Raw genomic sequence first — 20,453 nt, forward strand, 5'->3', positions numbered from 1 at the left:
GGATCTTTCATACACTTGTACATGTTTTACATACTTTTTTGTTGCATAAATCTTCAATTGTATGTTTTTGTGCTATTATAATTTTGTTTTTCTTTATTATTTCTTCATCTTGTTATAGATAATTATAAGACTTTGGTGCATTTGGAATTGAAAAAGAACTAAAATGGACCAAAGCCATTAAAAAAAAAAAAAACCAAATGCAATGCAAATAAATCATGATATTCTTTTTGAGACAAGTCTTTACATGAATATAAACCAAAAAATGAACTTCACACACATTTTGATTTTTTTTTTCTTTTGAAAAGTTATAATTTATGCATACATGTAAATAGTTTTCTTAAACTTTTTAAATTTAGGTTATCTAAAAATTTCAAAAAGTTAAGTTAAGAGTTATGAATTAGAGCATCAGATATTATCACAAGATGCAGAATCATCCAGAACCTTATTTTAACGTCATATTATTTTTCACCATTTTATTGGTGTCGACCTGCTATGGATGTAGAATCACCCTAAGAGCATCAGACATACCATTGAGGATTAATTCTCGAGCAATGTAGTCATCATTCTCCCATTTGCTTCTTTTTCGAATTTGATCAACAGTAGCATCATCACCATATTCTGGACAAGGAGTGCTCAGCACATAAACCACCTTTATGGTGGTGAGGAGAAAGTGCACCTTCCTTTGCCACCTACAAAAATCCATTCCTTCAAACTTATCGAGCTTGGAGAAATTAGCAGTCATATGCTTCATCGTAGACGCCATTGATTTCAGTAAAATTGTTGTTTTCGATTGTTGGGGAAATTCAAGTTACAAGGGTAAGAAATCAATAACTGGATATCTCTTTGTATCGTGATATCACTTTCTGAAAACAACAAATCGACCCTAACTGTCTCGGTTACACGAGTTTTGTTTTGGGATAATACAAAGAGTAATGTTCTAGATTTTGGCAGAGATTTAGAACCTGTTCGCTATAGAATATTTCGTATTATGTATATATTTTCTCACGTATCAATTCTCTATAAGAGACACCAAAGGGATTTAATAACTGAAAGAGATCAAAGTTTATGTATATGTTTTCTCATATCCCATGCAGTTTATGCATGGACATATTTATAGGAGGTAGCAAAGTTTCATATATGTTTGATGACATATAATATAATATCATATATGAGTTTTCCATGTGAAATGAAGAATAGAAATTGACAGCATGATTGTGATTTTCTTTTTCACTATACAGGGAATTGACAAAATGGAAATGTGAATAAGAATTTAGATCATGTGCCTATATTCCTTATCAAAGCAAGACACAGTTACCTACAGATTCACTTTTCCATTTTCAAATTTGTATTTCTATCAAATTTCTACACGTAAATATCAATCATGTCATGATAGCAATTTCACATTTAGAATTCATGTAAAAAAACGTTATAGTTATGTCTATCAGTTATTACAAAACTTTTGGGTCAGAGATGCCATCTACTTGATGGGTGTACACTCCGTACCCCCAAACTCATTTCCAAGTGTTATAATCATATCCCTTAATTACACTAGATTAATAACAATATATAACTACATTAGCAATTAAGAAAAAACATGTCTTCATACTTTTTTTATATCATAATGACAATATTAACATGTTATAAGTAGTGTTTCTAACTTGAAGTATTTGTTGTTTTGTTAGGATTATATCAAAGATGGTTATGTAAACGTCTACAAGTATAAATAAAGTTTGAAGTCAAGAAAGGATATTTACTGAAGATGATGACTATAGATGCAATTTACTCAAAATACAATGCCTAGAGGAAAAAAAAAAAAGTGGATGGTAAAGTAATCACCTAAACCCATTTACTTTCACATATCTTTCATCTTCTACATCCTGAAAAAAGGAAAACTGATATTTCACCACCATTCCGATTCCATTCTTTGCGATCTCAGGTATATGTTACAGTAAGTAATCTCTGTTGTTTTTTTTTCTAAGTTATTAATGGTCAAAACTGAAAAAATAATCTACAAGCAAAGAACGCGGCAAATGAGTGCCGAACCCTGATGCCGAAAGGGACCCGGATGGGAAGGTGTTCGGGGCCGCTGTGCCACGCCCTGAACACCCTCATACGAAACTCAAGCCATTGTGCCCTGCATTTTTCTTATCTTTTTAATAATCAAAGATCTGTTTTCTTTTTTGACTGTAAGGTAAGGTAAGGTAAGGTAAGATTACCTTTGGTCTGTATTCCGATTTGCTTTCAAATCTATTGTTTTCGTAAGTTTTGGTTCTCGAATTTTTTATTTTTCCATCTTGCATTTATCAATTAAAGATTGAATTTTTATAATCTGGGACCATCTCCCATCCAAGTATCAAAATTCCATAAATTTTGTTACATTATCTGAATTTTCACTTTAAAATCAAGCCCTTTTCTTGTTTTCATGTTATTATCAAGAAAAATATCATCTTTATATATATTGGTGTGTTTGTGTATATATATACATGTAAGATTTGTTTTTTAGGCGTCAATATATTACTAGCTATGTAAAGATTACAACTTTTATACTTACTTTTAAAAGGGGTTGGTTTAATTATGTTGACAGTAAAAAAGAAGAATGGCAATAAACAACCATTTTGTTTACAAAGATTTAGAAGGGACATCAACACAATGGGATGATATCCAAAGAAAGCTTGGAAATTTGCCTCCTAAAGCTCCTGTTTTCAAACCCGACCCGTTTACGCCTGCAGAAGATGAAGATTCCAAACCTAAAGATAAGAATTGGATTGATCACAAGACTGAAGAGGAACTCGAAGATTTAGAGGATGATTTAGATGACGATCGGTTTCTCGAAGAGTACAGGTACTTTATCGAGTTATGACTTTATTTACAAACGTTAGGGCATTAGCTTCAAATGTAGAGATTTAGCTTTGTAAGTCTTATGATCTGCAAAACTTTAAGTTAATTAGGGTCTTGTGATAGATTTCATTTCCCCTAATCATTTTTGCTTTCTGCCATTAGCCGAGAGCTTCACTGGGGGAGTTTGGGTAAGCTTATTTTTAGAATTCATGCCTGTTCATGAAAATCGCTATGAGCCACACTGTTTGCGTCAAATGATGCCAATTTGCTTTCTTCCAGGCACAACTAATAAAAGAAATCATTGTAAATATAATCTGCAAAATTAGGATCCACAGAAACTGCAACCACTTCAGGCTTTTTCATCACCATAATTTATCAGCTGGATGGTTTAACGAGATGGACCAGATGAATGCCGATTACAACTAATTAGTAGAATGAAGAAAAAAATTAATGAATAGCCTATATGCCGATTCATAATAAACAAAAATTAAGATTTACACATTGTATATGTTATTGTCATTAAGAGAGTGTGCATCTCTGTAAATAAACTTTATCAGCTTTCCTAGATATTTCATACTCGTATAGTTGAAGTAGTTTGTTGTCCATCTCATCACCCACCACACTTTGAAGCTGCTTTTAAAAAGAGCATTTAAACGTTAGAACCTTTAAATTAGAAACATAATGCAGAATGCAAGGAAATATAGGTGTATCATGCATGATACCTGCTTAACGAGTTTATAAATCAACTTGTCCATTGTAAATAAATAATGCATAAGATTGATTATAAAATTGCCTGAGAGTCATCTTCAAATTTCGCATTGTCAGGAGATCCGTTAAGTAAATTGTATAGAGCACTCATGAATCTGCAAGTTACAAGATGTTAAACATTTCGGCTAATACATGGTTGACATTTGAATAATATAAGCTCAGTACGACCACGGTGAAGAGCTTATGAAAAGGGGATCCAATAAGCTGAAAAGTTTAAGCTCTTATGCTTAGACTGATACTTAAAAGGAGCGTATTATGACATCTGAGAGTAGAGGTGTTCATCGGTTCGGTTTTCGGTTATTTGGTCTATTTGGTTCGGTTTTTTCGGGTTTTTTTTTTTTTATTTTTCAAAACCAAAACCTAATTCAAAATAGAAAACCAAACCGAAAACCAAATTAGAATTCGGTTCGGTTTCGGTTTAAAACCGAAAAAACCAAATATGAAAAACACAAATTTACCATTTCTTTTTGTCTAAGTTGTGTTTAACCAAATTTGGTTCATAATTTCAATTTTCACCAAAGTAGTAAATTTAGACTTCAAGCACCATATGGATAAACAAATAACATAAGTGAAACAACTAAACTCTTGTTTGACATCATTATTAAAAATTATTCATCGAAATTAAATTTATCTAATTTCAGAAAAATGTTACTCGTAATATAATAAACAAATAGACATAAAAATTAAAAAATACATTAATAATTGTTCATAAAAAAAAGATACTAATGAAATATTTTTAATAATACATAATAGTAATATAAGTTATTCGGTTTTTTCAGTTTAACTAAATTCATTATCCTTTACCCATGACCAAACCAAAAACCGAATATATAATTCGGTTTCGGTTAGAAACCAAACCCAAAACCAAATTCAAAAACGGTTTGGTTTTTTTCGGTTTTTTAAACGGTTCGGTTTACAGTTTAACCGGGTAAAAACCAAACCGCGAACACCCCTATCTGAGAGCTCATAAGCTTCATCAATAAACTAAAACAAACACTTCATCAGTAGTTGCCATCTTTGTCCCATACATACTATTAAATAGTACAAAGGAACAGCTGGGTTAAAATGAACAATACTCTATTCCTTTCTAAGAAAGAGTAACACTATCTATACTGATGTAAGTAGCATTGGGTTAATTTTTTCATAAGGGAAAGGGACCAAGTATACGACTTGAGTATTGAGTACTGGATTTGGTTTTTATTATCTTTTTGTTGGTGTTCTTGAAGGAGAAAGAGGCTAGCAGAGATGAAACAAGTAGTGAAAATTGCAAAGTTTGGGTCGATCATACCCATTTCTGGTTCAGATTTTGTGCGTGAGGTATCACAAGCTCCTTCAGATGTGTGGGTGGTTGTCATTTTATACAAAGATGGGTAATTACTACTACTACCTGTATTTATTTGAATTTGTTACATCTTTAACTCTTGTTTGTGTCAAGTGTTTCATCTTCTTCATAATTAAAAATGAATATACATTAGCTTGTAGTATGCTTTATGCATATGCGTGTTATTGATAATAGGCAATGGTTTATAAATAGGTCCCCTGGATGTGGAGTTCTGATGCAATGTCTGGAAGAACTAGCAACAATGTACTCAGCAACAAAGTTTGTTAAGATTATATCAACTGAATGTATTCCGAATTATCCTGATTGCAATCTTCCAACTGTGCTGGTCTACAATAATGGTGCTGTGAAGGCAAATTATGTGGGTTTAACTACTTTTGGTCGGAGATGCACTCCAGAAGGTAAAAATTCTTCACCATCTCTCTGTTTGCAAAAGTTAGTTATTTGGACCTGTCATGGTCAGAAATTGGAAGCTCGCAGGAGACTCTAAAGCTCTGATACTGCTAAATAATGATGGATTTGAAAGAGATTATTAGAATACCTCGTAATCTCTTACAACTGGAGAACAATTCCAATTGGAACCTCCTAATTCCACACTAGAACAGCTAAAGCGGGAAAGTTGGGAATATTATTAATCATTTGTTATAATGAACATTACAGACACTCTCCCTATATATATAGATTGCCTAACTGACTCAACCATTGGCCCGGCCAATCACCATAAGCGACATGGACTATTGGCACTAACAGCTAACAGAATGTGGAGCTACTCTATTACTTGTGACTTAGCTGACCTTGACTGTATAGACTTGTTCATTTTGACCCAAGGTTTCCCTGAGGAACTAACTTTACCAAACTTAAGACGACTAATTAACCCAATCCACCCAATTCGCCATCTATACCTATAACAGTACCAAATACAAGAGATATGTTCAATGTTGAATTCAAGTACTTATTTCGGATACCGGTCCTTGACCGAAACACCGAAATTTCGGTCCTTAACTACTTCATTGGATGAAGTACCTTTCTTTACCTTCCTGACTTACATACCACCATTGAGTACAATACAAATTGCACATTTTTTAAAATATCAAATGATGAATAGCTTGAAACTTCTTTTCTATCCTATACTTGAATTCAACATTGAACATATCTCTCCTGTTAAGATGGTAGAGGTTTTTTCTACTATTTGGCTAAAAAAGTTTTTCTTTTTTATATTAATTTCCTCTTTTTTATATTAGTTGTTAATGGGCCTGGCTTACCTCTCATCGGGTGTATATTTTTTAGGCGTTGCTTTGGTTCTTTGTCAGTCAGATCCTGTTCTTAATGATGGACAGACTGGTGGTGAAGCTTCTAGAGAAGCTGTTCTTGAAGGAGTCAGAAGGAGATTCATAGAGAAAGTGGTTACAAAATATGAAAATGATGACGATGGGTCTTCAAGTGACTAAAAATTGGGATCTTTTTGAGCTGCTTCTTCTTTATGCCTGAGTTATAGGTTGTGGTTTCTCTTGTCTCTGTAACTCTATAAGTGCTTTTCCAATTATGTATTTTTTTTAGGTCACAAAACCTGAACCATGCATGCAAGTTTGTAAACCAGTTTGATAAATGGAAAATAGTTTAAAGGATAACCGCTTTATTGTATTTTTACCTTCTTACCTTGATTTAAAAGATCGGATTATTACCTATGTATGCAAGTAACTATGACCAAATGTCTATGTTATGTAAAATTCTTGTAAAATGTCTATCTCATACAAAGAACTTTCAAATCACGATTATTGGATGTACATAACCAATCAAAAACTTACACGTGACAGCTTATATAGTTGTCACATATATCCAGGTACATCCAACAACCAAGATTTGAATGTTCATTACATCACATAGATATTTTACAAGATTTTTACATAACATAGACATTTTGTCATAATCAGTTACATTCACAGGTAATAATCTCTTAAAGGATTAAAGGATTAAGTAGTCTCATATACATGAACAATCTGCAAGATACAAATTTTGTTTTTTTTTTGTTTGAATTTGAATTGCATGTGTTGGATATTCGAATCCACAACTTGTCTATGATCACTATGAGGTCTAGTAAACCCATAAATCATTTTTTTAACCTGCATGCTTAAGCAACTATTTGTTTCGTGATTCCACTCATTGAGCACGACTCGACTTTGCTGGTCTGACCAGATTGATTTCTTTTCAGCATCTACACCAACATATCAAGAATATTTCTAGACAAGAATTAGTTTATTGCATATATGGATTTACAAAAAAGTTGGGAACACTTTGGTTTCATATCGCTGGATCTAAGTTCCATGACTTAGTTTTATGGCTTAAATCCAAGGTGAGTTGGTTATATGGTTACTTGGGTTCATTTCTATTGCACCAAATTGAAACAAACTAATAAAAGAAGTTGAATAATGAATGATGCATTCATCAAATGCACAAATCTAGTAGAAGTTGTCAAGGGAAACAAGAAGTCCATCGCATAACACTGGAACTCAAAGGATCGGGGAGATCAGCCGCCCACATTGTCAAGTCTGGCAAAGGTCCTGTGAAGGCAAGATAATTCTCACCCTCACTTTTTGGCATCTTCATCCAATTTACCTGTTCAATGCCAAGTTGTCAGTCTCGATATAAATTAGTTGATTATAATAAAGGTTGTCAGTACGTTTATCTAGCAGGGTTGTGCGTGCAGGATATCAAAAACCATTTATCTTAAACAATGCAATAAAACCATAAATAAATGTACCCACTTGGCCGGGAAATGCTTTGCACATCGTGTTCAAGGTGGAATTCGTCTCCAGGATGCCATCACTAGTAGAATCACTCGATGGATTAGCAGCACCACAATTCACCATGATTCGACCATTTGCCATCAACTTATTATTAAGTTCCAACCAGGTATCTACCTGTTTGATCAAGAGATAACAGAAAGATGCATTAATGAAACAAGCAATACCAAATCTGAACACTCAATTATGCAGTAGCAATCGAGCCAATCCATATACCTCTTGTAGCTCAGGCAATACCTCTCCACCAGAAAACAAATCAATAATAATACCTGATACATTATCAAAACAAATTTAACTACAACAAAACAAAAATATTAATGTGATAATCACTGATATATACGATGATGACTTTACCAGCATATCCTCCACAAATACCACTCGATATGGAAAGTGCATCGCCTATATGAACATGAAGGATGCCACCGTCATCAGTATACTTCTCAAGATCAGATAGCCCCAGATGTTCTCTTGATTTATGAATCAACTGAAGTATATTATATATGAAAATCATCATATCATATTCAATAATATAATTACACAAGTGATGATGCGGTCAAGAATGAAAACATAAATGAATCTTGCAGCAGGGTTAAGAATTAAGATACATTACAATTTCATCAATTTCCCATCCATGTAGCTGTAGGGAAGGCCACAGGGAAAGCATCAAATGTGCAGCTGTTCCACCACCCTGAATTCAGTTCAGATATTCGGTGACTTGACAACAAACAGATTAATTATAATCACATACAAAGGCACAAGACAACTAAAACTTTACCAAGCCAAAAATTGCAATTGGACCTTCTGGAATGATAGCGGGCAAGCTTGCAAATTCATCCTGGATGATAACAAATGTTAGGCTAATCAAAATTTTACCTCAAATTAACATTTAGTTAACCAAATGCTGAATGAGATATTCTAACTAAAAGTTAGCAAATCACTAAAGCAAGTTTAAGTAGGAACTTTTTCTCTAAATACTCTTTGTTCAAATCCATATCTAACACAGCATATGGGTTTCCTGCGCTGCTTCCGTTAAGTCTTACCAACTAATTTTTGAATAATGTGAAGCAGTGTTTGTTTAATTTTGCTTAAATTGAGTCTGTCAATCAAACTTGAACCGCCTTTTGGAAAAAAGTTTCAGTCTTTTCTGAGTAGATTGTATGGAACCAAATCAAAAAGGAACATGTCGCATTTATACGTCATCTAGACAAATATACAGCTTAAACATATCAAACTGTTTGATAAATTTGTGGGAAAATACTATTAGTAGAGATTTGAAGATTAGCAAGTATTTAGAAAGCAAGCTAGGAGGAATATAAATATACCCAATAAGAGCCAGTCCATTTTTGTCCTTTGTTATAAACGCTGTGAACGTTGTCTGCAATTAATAGCAAAAAAGAAGAGGAAGTTAGGACCTAGGATGATGTCGTTTGATCGACTAAATAATGACATTGCAGAAACAAAATTACGGAGATAGGAAGGGAATATATGTACGAGTAGAGTCGAGGAGGAGCATCCGTGAATCAGGAGTATCCAGGATGAGAATGTCATTATACTTGGTGTTGATAGCAGTCAATACTTGATAATCCACTTGTTGTTGTTCTTCTTCCTGCACTGCGTAAAGCTTTCGGGATTTTGATATGTTGGTAAATAGGAAGAGGGAGAGCTGGGAAGGTTTTGATGAATTCCATCCAAAAGAAAATGAGAATTTTTTGTGATAGTAATTATGACACCTGGATGGGATCACGACCCTGCAGGTGGGAGCTGATATGCTACTACTACTACTACTGCAACTGCAACCGTTAATTGTGGTTGTTAGAAGTAATCTTACCATCTTCAATTTATGCCACTAAAGATTTGAGGAGGAGGAGGAGGATATCTGTCTATCTATCTTTTAGGGATAAGAAATGAAAATGAAATATCTCACTATACAACGAGAGAATATGTAAATGCTTTTGTGGCTATTTTATTTATTTGACAACTAAGTTTTTTCTTACGTGTAATTTTGTGATTTATTTTGTTTATTATAGGAAAATCTTTCTAAAATATAAGAAAAACTTATCCTTTTTAATTCTCAAGTTTTACACGTCACTTTTGAATTTAAATATATCATTTTAATATGTCATCTGAACTATAGCAAACTTTTTAAAATATATAATGCATCTTCTTTTTGTGTAATTAATTCTAGGAAAATGCTAAAGTAAGCCCTTAGGGTTTTACTTAACGTGCATAAAAAAGTTGTACACTTTCATATTAAATGTCAGTCCTCTGAATTTTATGGTAAATGTACAACTAATTAATGCACCTTAACAAAAGCCTTTAGGACTTTGTTTAGCAAAACCCTTAATTCTAATATAGCATTTTTTGTTTTTTGTCATGTTAGATTTTTCATGGGTTGTCATTTTTTCATTTAAGTCGTTACATTTATGTTATCATAATCATCAATCATAATCTTAATCATTAATATTTATTTTTTATTTTTTATAATACGAGTACAGAGATGTTTATATATATTCTATATGTTTTTTAATAATTCAATGATAATTATCGTGTTTTCAAATGAGATTGTTTATTATATTATGTTTATATTTATTTGTTTGAAAAATATTTATTATATTATATTTTATAAATATACATAATAAAAAAGACATTTATGATTTATTAATATTTATGTTTCATTAGTCATGCTTTAACATATATGACGTACATCATTTATTCATAAACTATAATTTTATTGTTTGCATCAGTCGTAATCTGACAGTTTTTTATATTATCATAAATTTTAAATAATAATGTAACTATCTGTTATTATTATTTTTTATTTATATTTTTAGTCTTCCCCGCACATCGTGCGGGTTTAATCTAATTCAATAATAAAAATACTCTCCTTCTTGTCAGTTCTGCCGTCCCCAAGTGTTAGACAAATATATATATATATATATATATATATATTATTTATATTATTTTTTTTAATATAAATGTTTTTAAAAAATTAAATGGATATGTATCGTCTTGCACACATAGCATAAACTCATGTCCGATGACTCACCATTCTTACACATGAGTCACTAAATGTATTTTCCCTTCTTGCTTTTGGCAAGATTTGAACCTGTAAACCCAGAGCGGACACAACATAAAACTCATGTCCGGTGACTCACCATTCTCACACATGAGTCAATAAATATCGTTTCCCCTCTTACCTTTGGTAAGATTTGAACCTGTTACTTATAGTTTTCATATGCGGACCCATGTTATCACATGGTGGCTATGATCAATTGGGTTTTAATATAAATGTTCACATAATTAATTTGCGCCAATTAGATGCTAACTATATATCCTGATTGTAATCTCCCCGTGTGCTATGTAGGCAAATTATTCTCATTTGTTTACACGAATTGAGAGTTGTTACTTTTAGGGTGGTGAAAAAGTTAGTGTCCATTTTTGTTTACTTCTTACGTAATTTGAACTCTGTGCACTGATTCTTTCAAGAATGCGTCCCGAGGTTGGTTTTCAGGGACTTTAAAGTTTAAACCCATAACTAGATGTAGATAATTTGACTCATATACTAGTGAAAGTTGATTTGGGCTATGATTTGTTTTTAATTTTTTTTTATAAATGAGTTGATTTAGGCTATGATTTATTTTTTCTAACAGATCAATAAAAAACTGAAAGGTATGAGGTCAAATGGGTTGATCAAAAGTCATTTGAAGAATGTAAAAAAGCCTTTCATCTCCTAAGAGTTGTAGATTGCTAAGGATATCATTGAACCCGAATGTCTTTTTGGCACTAACCATCCTCATCTTGTAAGGAATAGCTTCAAGACATCTGGATCATACACCGGATTGATCACAACATTTGGTTGGGAATCGATTTCACTTGTAGTGATGGAAGGTTCAGGGTTCTTCAATTCAATGGGAGATTTCAGCTTTATACATTAACTAGTTGTTCCCTTAGTTGGGATCGGATTTTTGTCTCCTTAGAAACAAGTCGGTTCCACCTCAAATTGATTGAACCAGTCGCATCTTTTTCCGCACCATCACATCAATTTCAGATTGGGTGTTATTTAGTATGAATTTAAGACATATTCGAATTTCGATTTTCCAAATTTTAAGTGGCTAGTGTAAGACTTTTTAAGCACGGAGATAATCTAAAGCTCTGATACAAATTGGAAGCCCAATACCACACAGGAATCGTTAGAGATGGAAAGTTGGGAATCTTTTATTGTTCATTCAAATCATACTGAACATTACAGAATCATTCCCTCTATATAAACACCTCTGAACCGACTCAGCCATTGACTCGGTCAATCACCATAAGCCGTGTGGTCTAGCGACACTTGCACGTAACAGAATTAGGCGCTACTCTATAACATTTGACTTTCCTACTTTACTGTATTGACTGATTCATTTTGACCCATATCATAACATAGCAGGTTAAACCAACCTTAGCAAACTAAAATGACCCGTTACCCAACCCACCCAATTTGCATTTTGTATCTGTATCAGAACCAAAGACTTCCTTGGAGGATGTTCATCCATATGTCTACTATTGCGTTCATGTTACTTATTGGTATGGCGGAAGGACCTATCTTTCTGATTTACATGCCATCGAGTACAACTCAAATTTCATGAAACTGTTTATGTTTAATATCATGAATGATGTCTTGTAGCACTTGAATTCAACATTCAAGGAATATCACGTGCATGGGATTCTTGTTAAGACTTAAGATGGTACGTGTTTACTTTGTTGGACTCACGTAGTTGTGACCTTCACCGATCATATATCAGTCCGATATGATAATTGACAAATAATTAAAATCCTTATGTCGGTAAATATACGATGGGCGTATTTACCATTAATGACATAATATAGGGTTTCCCATTAGGTGATTAGAATTAAAGAGGTTTATAATGCACATGACATAAAACACCAAAGGGGCTAAGTGTAAATGTTATATATATAAATATAACATAATTAATCATCATTAGTGACTAATGAATCACTAATCACGATTCTCCCCTTAATTGTGTGTGTATTTTCTCTCTAATCTTCTTCCCCATCTAACCTATAATCACCTTAATTTGGGAACCAATCTCAATGGCAAGAATGCTGAATCAACTAACAGGTTATCTTTAGGTTAGTAATCTTAATCATGTTTTCATTATATTTATTAATACGAATCATTATTTTTCCAACATACTTTACTATTTGTTCTCTTCTAATGGAGATGCTTTAAACTTATTTTCTTTGTATTGATAATTGCCCTTTTTTGTCGCTGTTTATGGGTCCGGCTTCTCATTAGGTTTATGTGCAGGTGTTGTTCTAATTCTTTACCACTCGAATCCTTTCCTTAATGATTGACAGACTTATGTGTCTTCAAAGTATCAAAATAATGATGATGAGTCTTTAAGTATTAGTTATATGATTAATGCAAAATAGATAAAGTGGATGACTACAAGCTTTTATGGTATTTTCACTAGTTTACCTTGATACAAAAGATTCATTAATCGCATATTTTAACTTTTTATATCATATGCTCCTTGTATCTAGAATACATGTACATTGTGAGTTGCAAAGGGAATGATTCAATTGATTCTAACATTGTTATAGTGATTAGCCAGCGTATGATCAACTCTAATTAAACCAAGCTAGTAACTAGTAACTACATGATCAATGCCATTTCGTGCAGAATACACCTTGTCGTGACTCGTGAAGTAGCAAGATGTGCAGAGTCTTAAAAAGAAAAAAAAAACTTCATCAATACCACCTACCCAAGTACCAAGTCAGCTGAGTAGTTAAGCAAAACCAAAGGAAGTCGCTTGAAGCTTAACGAGGATGACAATCCTTTTGGCTTTTCGGGTATTGCTGTTTTCTCATGGACCACAGTCTTATGTGTTCTGTTCTTTTGCTTTTTATGGTTTACCTGCTCCAGTTTGAACTAAACTAGCAGGCTATACTCTTTTATGCATTTTAATACGAATTCAATTTTCTCATTGACTAAATTGGTTCATTTTTAATGTTATATCTGCAACAAGAGCTGAATGCAACTCTAACTGCTGATTTGTTTTTACCATATCATAAAATTTGTTTTGTGCTTTTTTATCTCTTGTAAGACTTACTACTTTAGAATACTACAGTAGTACATACATGAAAATGATGTTTATTCGATGGAAAAGAATACTTCAAGACGAAGTATTTCATGCTTTCATCGTACCATATCTACACATACAAAAAGATTCAGGGCCATACCTCTAATCAAATTTCCGTCTAAACTTTAAGACCTCGCTTCACTAGTCACAAGCTTTATGCCCCTTACCCACAACTCTGCCATTTCAAACCCACCCTCACATACAAAATGCACCTCTTTGTTCTTCATGGTCACCACCCGGAAAACCCCTGGCACGTCAGCATCACCCTTCTTCCTCCTACACCTCTCAAAACTAACACTTGGTCCTACTAATGCTTCACGGCAGATCACATTTCTCCTACTTGAGTTTCCCCAGCTCAAAACACCTCCAGTGATTATCATTTTCAGCTCTTTCCTGTGAGAAACTCCTCTCCCTCCCTTTGTATGCTTTAACACGTTGCCACCATTTATAACTAGTACTCTAGCAAGCTTGTCTAATATCACACTCTCTGCACTGTTATCAGTGTGTTTTCTCGCAAGTGAGAGTGCGGTTTCCCCTTTTGAATTCTTGAAACTGCAAACAGACCCATACGAGATTAATAGTTCACACATCTTTCCATTTCCTTCTCTTGCTGCTAACATGAGGGGCGTGTATCCATCCCCGTCAGGAATGTTTACATCATATCCTCTGTTGACCAACAGTTTAACAGCATGTGTATCACCATGACGAGCTGCATAGTGAAGGGGATAAAAGCCTCTGGCATTTTGGTTACCTTTTTCAAGGGTGAATTCAATCATTACTTTCTCAAACATATCAGAATTCTCGTTCATTTTAGATAGAGAAATGGCAGTCTCGCCAGCTTTATTAGTAAGCTTTACATCACATCCGGCATACACAAGAAGCCTATAGGCTTCAATATGACCTTTCATTGCAGTCACCATCACTGCTGAAAAGCCCTTTTCGTCTTGATCATCAAGATTGATCTCATCTCGAGTGATTAAAGCTTCTAATGCTTGTACGTCTCCTGAATGGGCTACAAACATTAGAGGTGAAAAGACAGTACTGTTACTAGATATCGGTATGTTCCCAGCTCTAATGATGTCCAAAACTGCTTGTTGAAAGCTAAGAGACCATCTATTAGAGTCAGAAATAGACTGGGCAGATTGACCTGACAAATTGACCAAACTAATATCAGCACCAGCTTTGGTCAATACTTGAAAACACTCTTCCTGTTTAAATTTAGCACATATCATTTGAGCGGTATCACCAGTATTTTTAACTCTTGAATTAATATCACACCCAGAGTCTATCAACTGCTGAAGAATCAATGGGAATCCAAGGCGTGCAGCCATGTGTATAGCCCGTATTTCATTCTTTAGCGTGGTTCTGACTGGGCAATCCACGTCAGACCCACATTTTAGAAGTGTTTTTACGGCTCCTATGTTCCCACAAAGTATAGCATGATGTAAGAGCGTTCTACCATTGTGATATGGTTCAAGGGAATAGTGCTGGAGTAACATTTGCAATATGGCACCACTCGCTTCAAAATACTCCACCGCACACCAAGTAATAGCATAAGGCTCTGCAAGTCCAGCACCAACCCGAAACTCATCACCTGAAGCCATGTCCCAAGACCATGCTCCTAACTGGACCTTGGCGTTGGGATCGGCCCCCACCTTAAAACAAAAACAAAACAAGAAAAAAAACAAGATATGTTAGTACCATGTTTGTGGCACAAAAAACCAAACAGATTAGTATACATTTCATAAATAATATCTATGTACACAATAATTCCTGTCATTGCCAGCTAGATATATCATATATGTTATGCACATATATGTTTATCTTCAATAGGAACATAATTCAGTAAACATAATACATGAATAGCTCTGACAAATTTATTGGGCATGTACAACAACTTGGTAAAATATATGCTTGTATTTTTTGTTTTTACAAGTTGGTTTATAGTGAAGTGAAATAGTATCTACCATGGTAAATGACAAATGCAGTTTTGAATTTAAATATATATATATATATATATATATCCGTGTCACTGTGTGTGTTCTGGACCTTCTGATGATATTTGGTGAACCATTATGATGAAAAGTGTCATATTAACATCAATAGCAACAAAAAAATCCAGCTGTTCTACAGTAGTTGTAACAAAGATACTAGATTGGGTCCCAGAATCTTTAAAGATATATGTTTAGAGGAGTTGTATCTAACATTGGAGTACACTCCCTTTGTTTACCCAATTATCTGAATAGAAGTTAATGCTATGAGATCAATTTGTTTGGGCATAAACTTTTATATAACTGATAGAAACCTTAGTTATAAATATGGTAGATGGTAGATTCTGTTTTACTATGACATTATTCAGTTAGGATTAAAGTTACCTGCAAAAGCAGACGAACGACAGAAACTTGTCGGCTAACCACGGCTGCAACAAGAGGTGTGCAATTGATATTGGTATGAAGGGATGGCTTAGATGAGCAGAGCAACACTCTAGAAGAGGCATTTACATCCACACCACACTGTCATTACAATTTAGGAAATTGTATTAAATATCGAATGTAACTTAGTTATGAGAATGGTAAATCAAGATTTTATGACTGGTAGGTATTAACTTTGATACTGTTGTATAATTAGAAAAGGAATATAAGGATAATCTTGTAATTCTTTGATTATGACAATAATGTACCAATATTTAAGTACGGCCGACATAGTGATATTTACCTTCAAGAGTACATCAACCACATCAATAAATCCTCTGCAGCATGCAGTGACAAGAGCATGCACAGCAATATGGGGTCGGATAAGATCAGAAGCTATTAGCAACTCGATAAATTTACCACCGCGTCCATGACAGCTGGCCTCTAGTAGAGCTTCCTCACAAGAAGGCTGAGAGGCACCGGCTTTGAGTAAGATCTCAAAGATCTCAAGCTGGCCCTCTCTTACAGCCGCTGTCATTGAAAAGCCTCTAAAAAGTTTCTGATTCACATCGGCTCCATGGCTCTGTCATTTACAAAAAACACCAAAAATTTTTTGTCATCTCGCATATTAAACTAATAAAAAATTAACCAACTTAGGATCATAGTATTCTATTTTGTTATGTGCTAAGATCATTAGTTTGTTAACTATAGTTTTATATCAGGAACACCTGGACAGGGCCACACACAGAGAGAAAAGATGGGAACCGAATCACTGATTTAGACAGTATATCATGGGGCATTCTGCGAGCCCACACAAGATGTCGTGTTATTGTTTCATACCCTGACCCGTGTTTAGGGAGTTGAGACAGCATAGAATGGGGATCAATATAATAAAATACTTGCCTTATATCAGTTATTAATTACCGTATTCAGGGTTACACTTCACATGGATTTCCAAGAATTAAAATAGATTCATAAATCTTACAGATACGTGTAAAAGAATAATATGGTCAAGTAGTTTCTGCATCCTAATTCTATATTGTTGATTTCTTTCAGAGGCGGTGGAGCGAAACATGTATGTATGGCTTGATTAAAATAATCATTTGTTAGAAAACCACATAAAGTTGCATCATTTAAGGGTGTGTTCAACTGCTGGTCTTTTTATCAGCAAGTTAAGTTTAGATGTTGTGATTCTTAAGCACCAATATATAATACTAATTAGTACTAGTGAGATCAATAACAAGTCAACTCCATCTACAACATTAACTAATGAATTAAACCGGATCTAAGAATTTCTCTTCTCTACCTTAAATAATACTCCTAACATGGGTACAAAATACAAATAAACATTAAAATACTTGACATCATATTTCTTTTACATAACACATGCAAGAAATTAACTCTGACTTGCCTAAAAATGTCGGTTCATGTGGAGAGCATAGAATCCATGTTCATGAAAATGAGGAATTTACTGAATTACTGTCTAGTAATATTTCTGGTGTTCTGCAGTTATATGAAAATTTCCTACTTTCACAAAACAAGTAGTACTATATCAAGTTGATCATATAGCTAGATAAACAAGTTTTCCATATAACCCATTCCACCAATTATACTAATTTGAATCACTGCATAAAGGCTTAAAACAATAATCAATCTAGCATATATATTTATATATGGGAAAAGGGAATATAAGGTTGTCCGACACGTAAGCTTAAGTGTGGACTCCTCACATACTAATATTTTATTATTTATTGTTTAATAAATAAATGTCTGGGGCCCCATGATTTTTATGGTTTAAAAAATTAATATGTGAGTGTCCGACATCTAAGCTTAGGTAACTAACAGCCTTATATTCTCATCCCTATATATAATAAACAATATATAATAAAATATTAGTATGTGAGGGGTTCCATACCTAAGCTTAGGTGTGGGACAGCCTTATATTCCCTTTTCCCTATATATATATATATATATGTTAGGTACCTAAGCTTAGGTATGAAATACTCACATATTGTTTTTATAATCCATAAAATCCATGGGGACCAATCATTTATTCATTAATCAAGAATATTAAAAAATTTGTATGTCAGGGTTCCACACCTAAACTTAGGTGCCAAACAACCTTATATTCACTTTTCCCATACATATATATATATATATATATATATGATTGCATATAAAACTTTTAGCTTTTGGTATTTTAAGGTACTAAGGAGAACATTAACATAATATTTCCTTTTGCCTAGATTCTCAAATCACACTTTACACATTTTGACCCAAAAAATGATCGTCCCTATGTTAATAACTTACCTTATTACATTACGAAGAGCCAATGGCGGAGCCAGGATTTTCAGTCCAGGGTCGCCGAACAGTTTTAATGATACTAATATGCGTAAAATTAAACTACAATATTACATTACATTAGTCTGGGTTGTCATTTACCTTTAAACTAAACTAAATATATACATAAAAATAGTACTAAAAGTATAGAGCTTTATAAATATTGTGGGGTTGTCATGAGCCACCACATAGCTCCGCCATTGCGACTAGCATCAACTTTTGGGTCAAAAACATGTTAGTTTTTTTGTCATTAACAAACAAACTTCAAGCCTCATAAAAACTTTTAACATTTCAACCTATGAGAATACAACTTTTATACATATTGATGCTTTGTATTAATCTAAATACATCATAATCATATTAGTCGCATTTTCACTACTAAAAGGTTAAAAATCATAAAACTCATTATATCAGAAAACCAACTTAACCATCGAGCTAACAAGGATTGAACTTATAACCAAAAAAACAAAAGTAAAAGAAAAAAAAAAGTGAAAACAAATTTAATCATATCATTAATTACTCACCTACAAAAGTAAAAATAATAAATTCAAATTTCAAAACTTTATTATATAGTATACTTTATTATTTCATTACAGTATTTTCTTTTATTCTATAGTAGTATATGATATAGTAATCTTATTATTATTATTTCAAACTATAGTAATTAACAAATGTAACAGCATTTAATGCAAACTTTAAATAAAACATGTTTGACTAATATATTTATAGTAAACTTTTCAAAAAAATCCAGAAAATCCGGAAATGAAATAAGTAAAAAACAAAGTAAGTTCGATCCATACCAGCAACTTCTTAACAAGTGTCACATTTCCAGTGTGAACAGCAACGAACAGAGCCGTAACGTCTGATTTGAATTCCTGATACTCAAATCTCACCACATTTTCCGCTTCATCGTTACAAACAATTTCGGCGACACGAACTTTTAATGTAACAGCGCCTATGAAGTTAATGTCAACGTAAGGATCATCAATGCAGTCAAACGCTGTTTTAAGATCGTCACTCGAGAATGAAGCTTCTAGAAGACGTTGAGAAACATCAGCTTCGTAATCGACCGGAAACACTTGCTGCTGATGATGTTTTGTTGGATTTGAGTGACCAAACACCATCATTTCCGGCCGGCCGGTTTGTGTTTTTTTTTACAAACTTTCAAACTGTCACGAAATGAGTCTGAGTGAATGTGAGTGTGTGTGTGAGAGTGTGGTTTTTAGTTATTTATTGGGTGGGGAATTTTTTATTATTATTTTTTTTTCTCTTTCTAGAAAATTGAAAAATGTAAGCGCCAGAGATAGATAGGGGACTAGGGGGGTGAAGGTATTTGTATTGGGGGAACGGGGCATGATTTAACTTTAACCACGGTAATAAAGCATTTGTCAGTATGTAATTTGAGAATCTATATTTTGTTGCTTTAGTGGAATAATAAAATCATTGTATTTAAAGAAAGTAAATATTGATAAATAAGTGTAAAATTGATTTGACTTTTACAAGTATAGAGTATCAACCTTCCGGGTAGTGAGAACAATCATAAAGAACTGTTCAATTATTTAAAACGAGTTTGTATCTCAACTGGATTATAACCCGCGAACGCGGAAAAAACTTATAAAAAATTACATTTTATATCTATAAAAAGTTAACATAATAGTATAATAGATACTTAAAAGTTATTAAAATTTACAGAATAATAAATAAAATAAGAATAATGAAAATGAACCGTTTGATTTTTTCATAAAACAACCATATTATAAATATAATTTCAAAGACTAAGGTTTGTCATTGGTTTCTCATCCACTTGACA

At 33.3% G+C, this 20,453-nt stretch overlaps 3 protein-coding genes across 4 annotated transcripts; 1 reads left to right on the forward strand and 2 right to left on the reverse strand.

Annotated features, from left to right (window-relative positions):
• Positions 1–1,830: 1,830 nt before the first annotated feature.
• LOC122578432 (phosducin-like protein 3) lies at positions 1,831–6,573 on the forward strand. Of its 2 annotated transcripts, none has more exons than XM_043750393.1 (5): positions 1,831–1,936; positions 2,585–2,841; positions 4,833–4,976; positions 5,141–5,346; positions 6,233–6,573. In XM_043750393.1, the coding sequence occupies exons 2-5, from the start codon at positions 2,597–2,599 to the stop codon at positions 6,391–6,393; spliced, it is 756 nt and encodes a 251-aa protein (XP_043606328.1). In that variant the 5' UTR covers positions 1,831–1,936; positions 2,585–2,596; the 3' UTR covers positions 6,394–6,573. The 2 variants fall into 2 exon arrangements, with proteins under 2 accessions (XP_043606328.1, XP_043606329.1); XM_043750394.1 differs by having other exon boundaries at positions 1,840–1,948.
• Positions 6,574–7,179: 606 nt separating this feature from the next.
• On the reverse strand, positions 7,180–9,659 carry LOC122611373. The gene is made up of 8 exons (XM_043784396.1): positions 9,238–9,659; positions 9,069–9,121; positions 8,522–8,581; positions 8,357–8,434; positions 8,101–8,230; positions 7,963–8,015; positions 7,708–7,863; positions 7,180–7,558 (listed from the first exon to the last, which is right to left on the reverse strand). Exons 1-8 carry the CDS (start codon positions 9,575–9,577, stop codon positions 7,415–7,417), a joined length of 1,014 nt encoding a protein of 337 aa, XP_043640331.1. The 5' UTR covers positions 9,578–9,659; the 3' UTR covers positions 7,180–7,414.
• A 4,260-nt stretch (positions 9,660–13,919) lies between these two features.
• On the reverse strand, positions 13,920–19,827 carry LOC122579986 (ankyrin-3). The gene is made up of 4 exons (XM_043752250.1): positions 19,444–19,827; positions 16,608–16,886; positions 16,268–16,405; positions 13,920–15,547 (listed from the first exon to the last, which is right to left on the reverse strand). Exons 1-4 carry the CDS (start codon positions 19,768–19,770, stop codon positions 14,018–14,020), a joined length of 2,274 nt encoding a protein of 757 aa, XP_043608185.1. The 5' UTR covers positions 19,771–19,827; the 3' UTR covers positions 13,920–14,017.
• Positions 19,828–20,453: the final 626 nt, after the last annotated feature.

Source organism: Erigeron canadensis, chromosome 8 (assembly GCF_010389155.1).
Source record: "Erigeron canadensis isolate Cc75 chromosome 8, C_canadensis_v1, whole genome shotgun sequence".
Taxonomy (NCBI): domain Eukaryota; kingdom Viridiplantae; phylum Streptophyta; class Magnoliopsida; order Asterales; family Asteraceae; genus Erigeron; species Erigeron canadensis.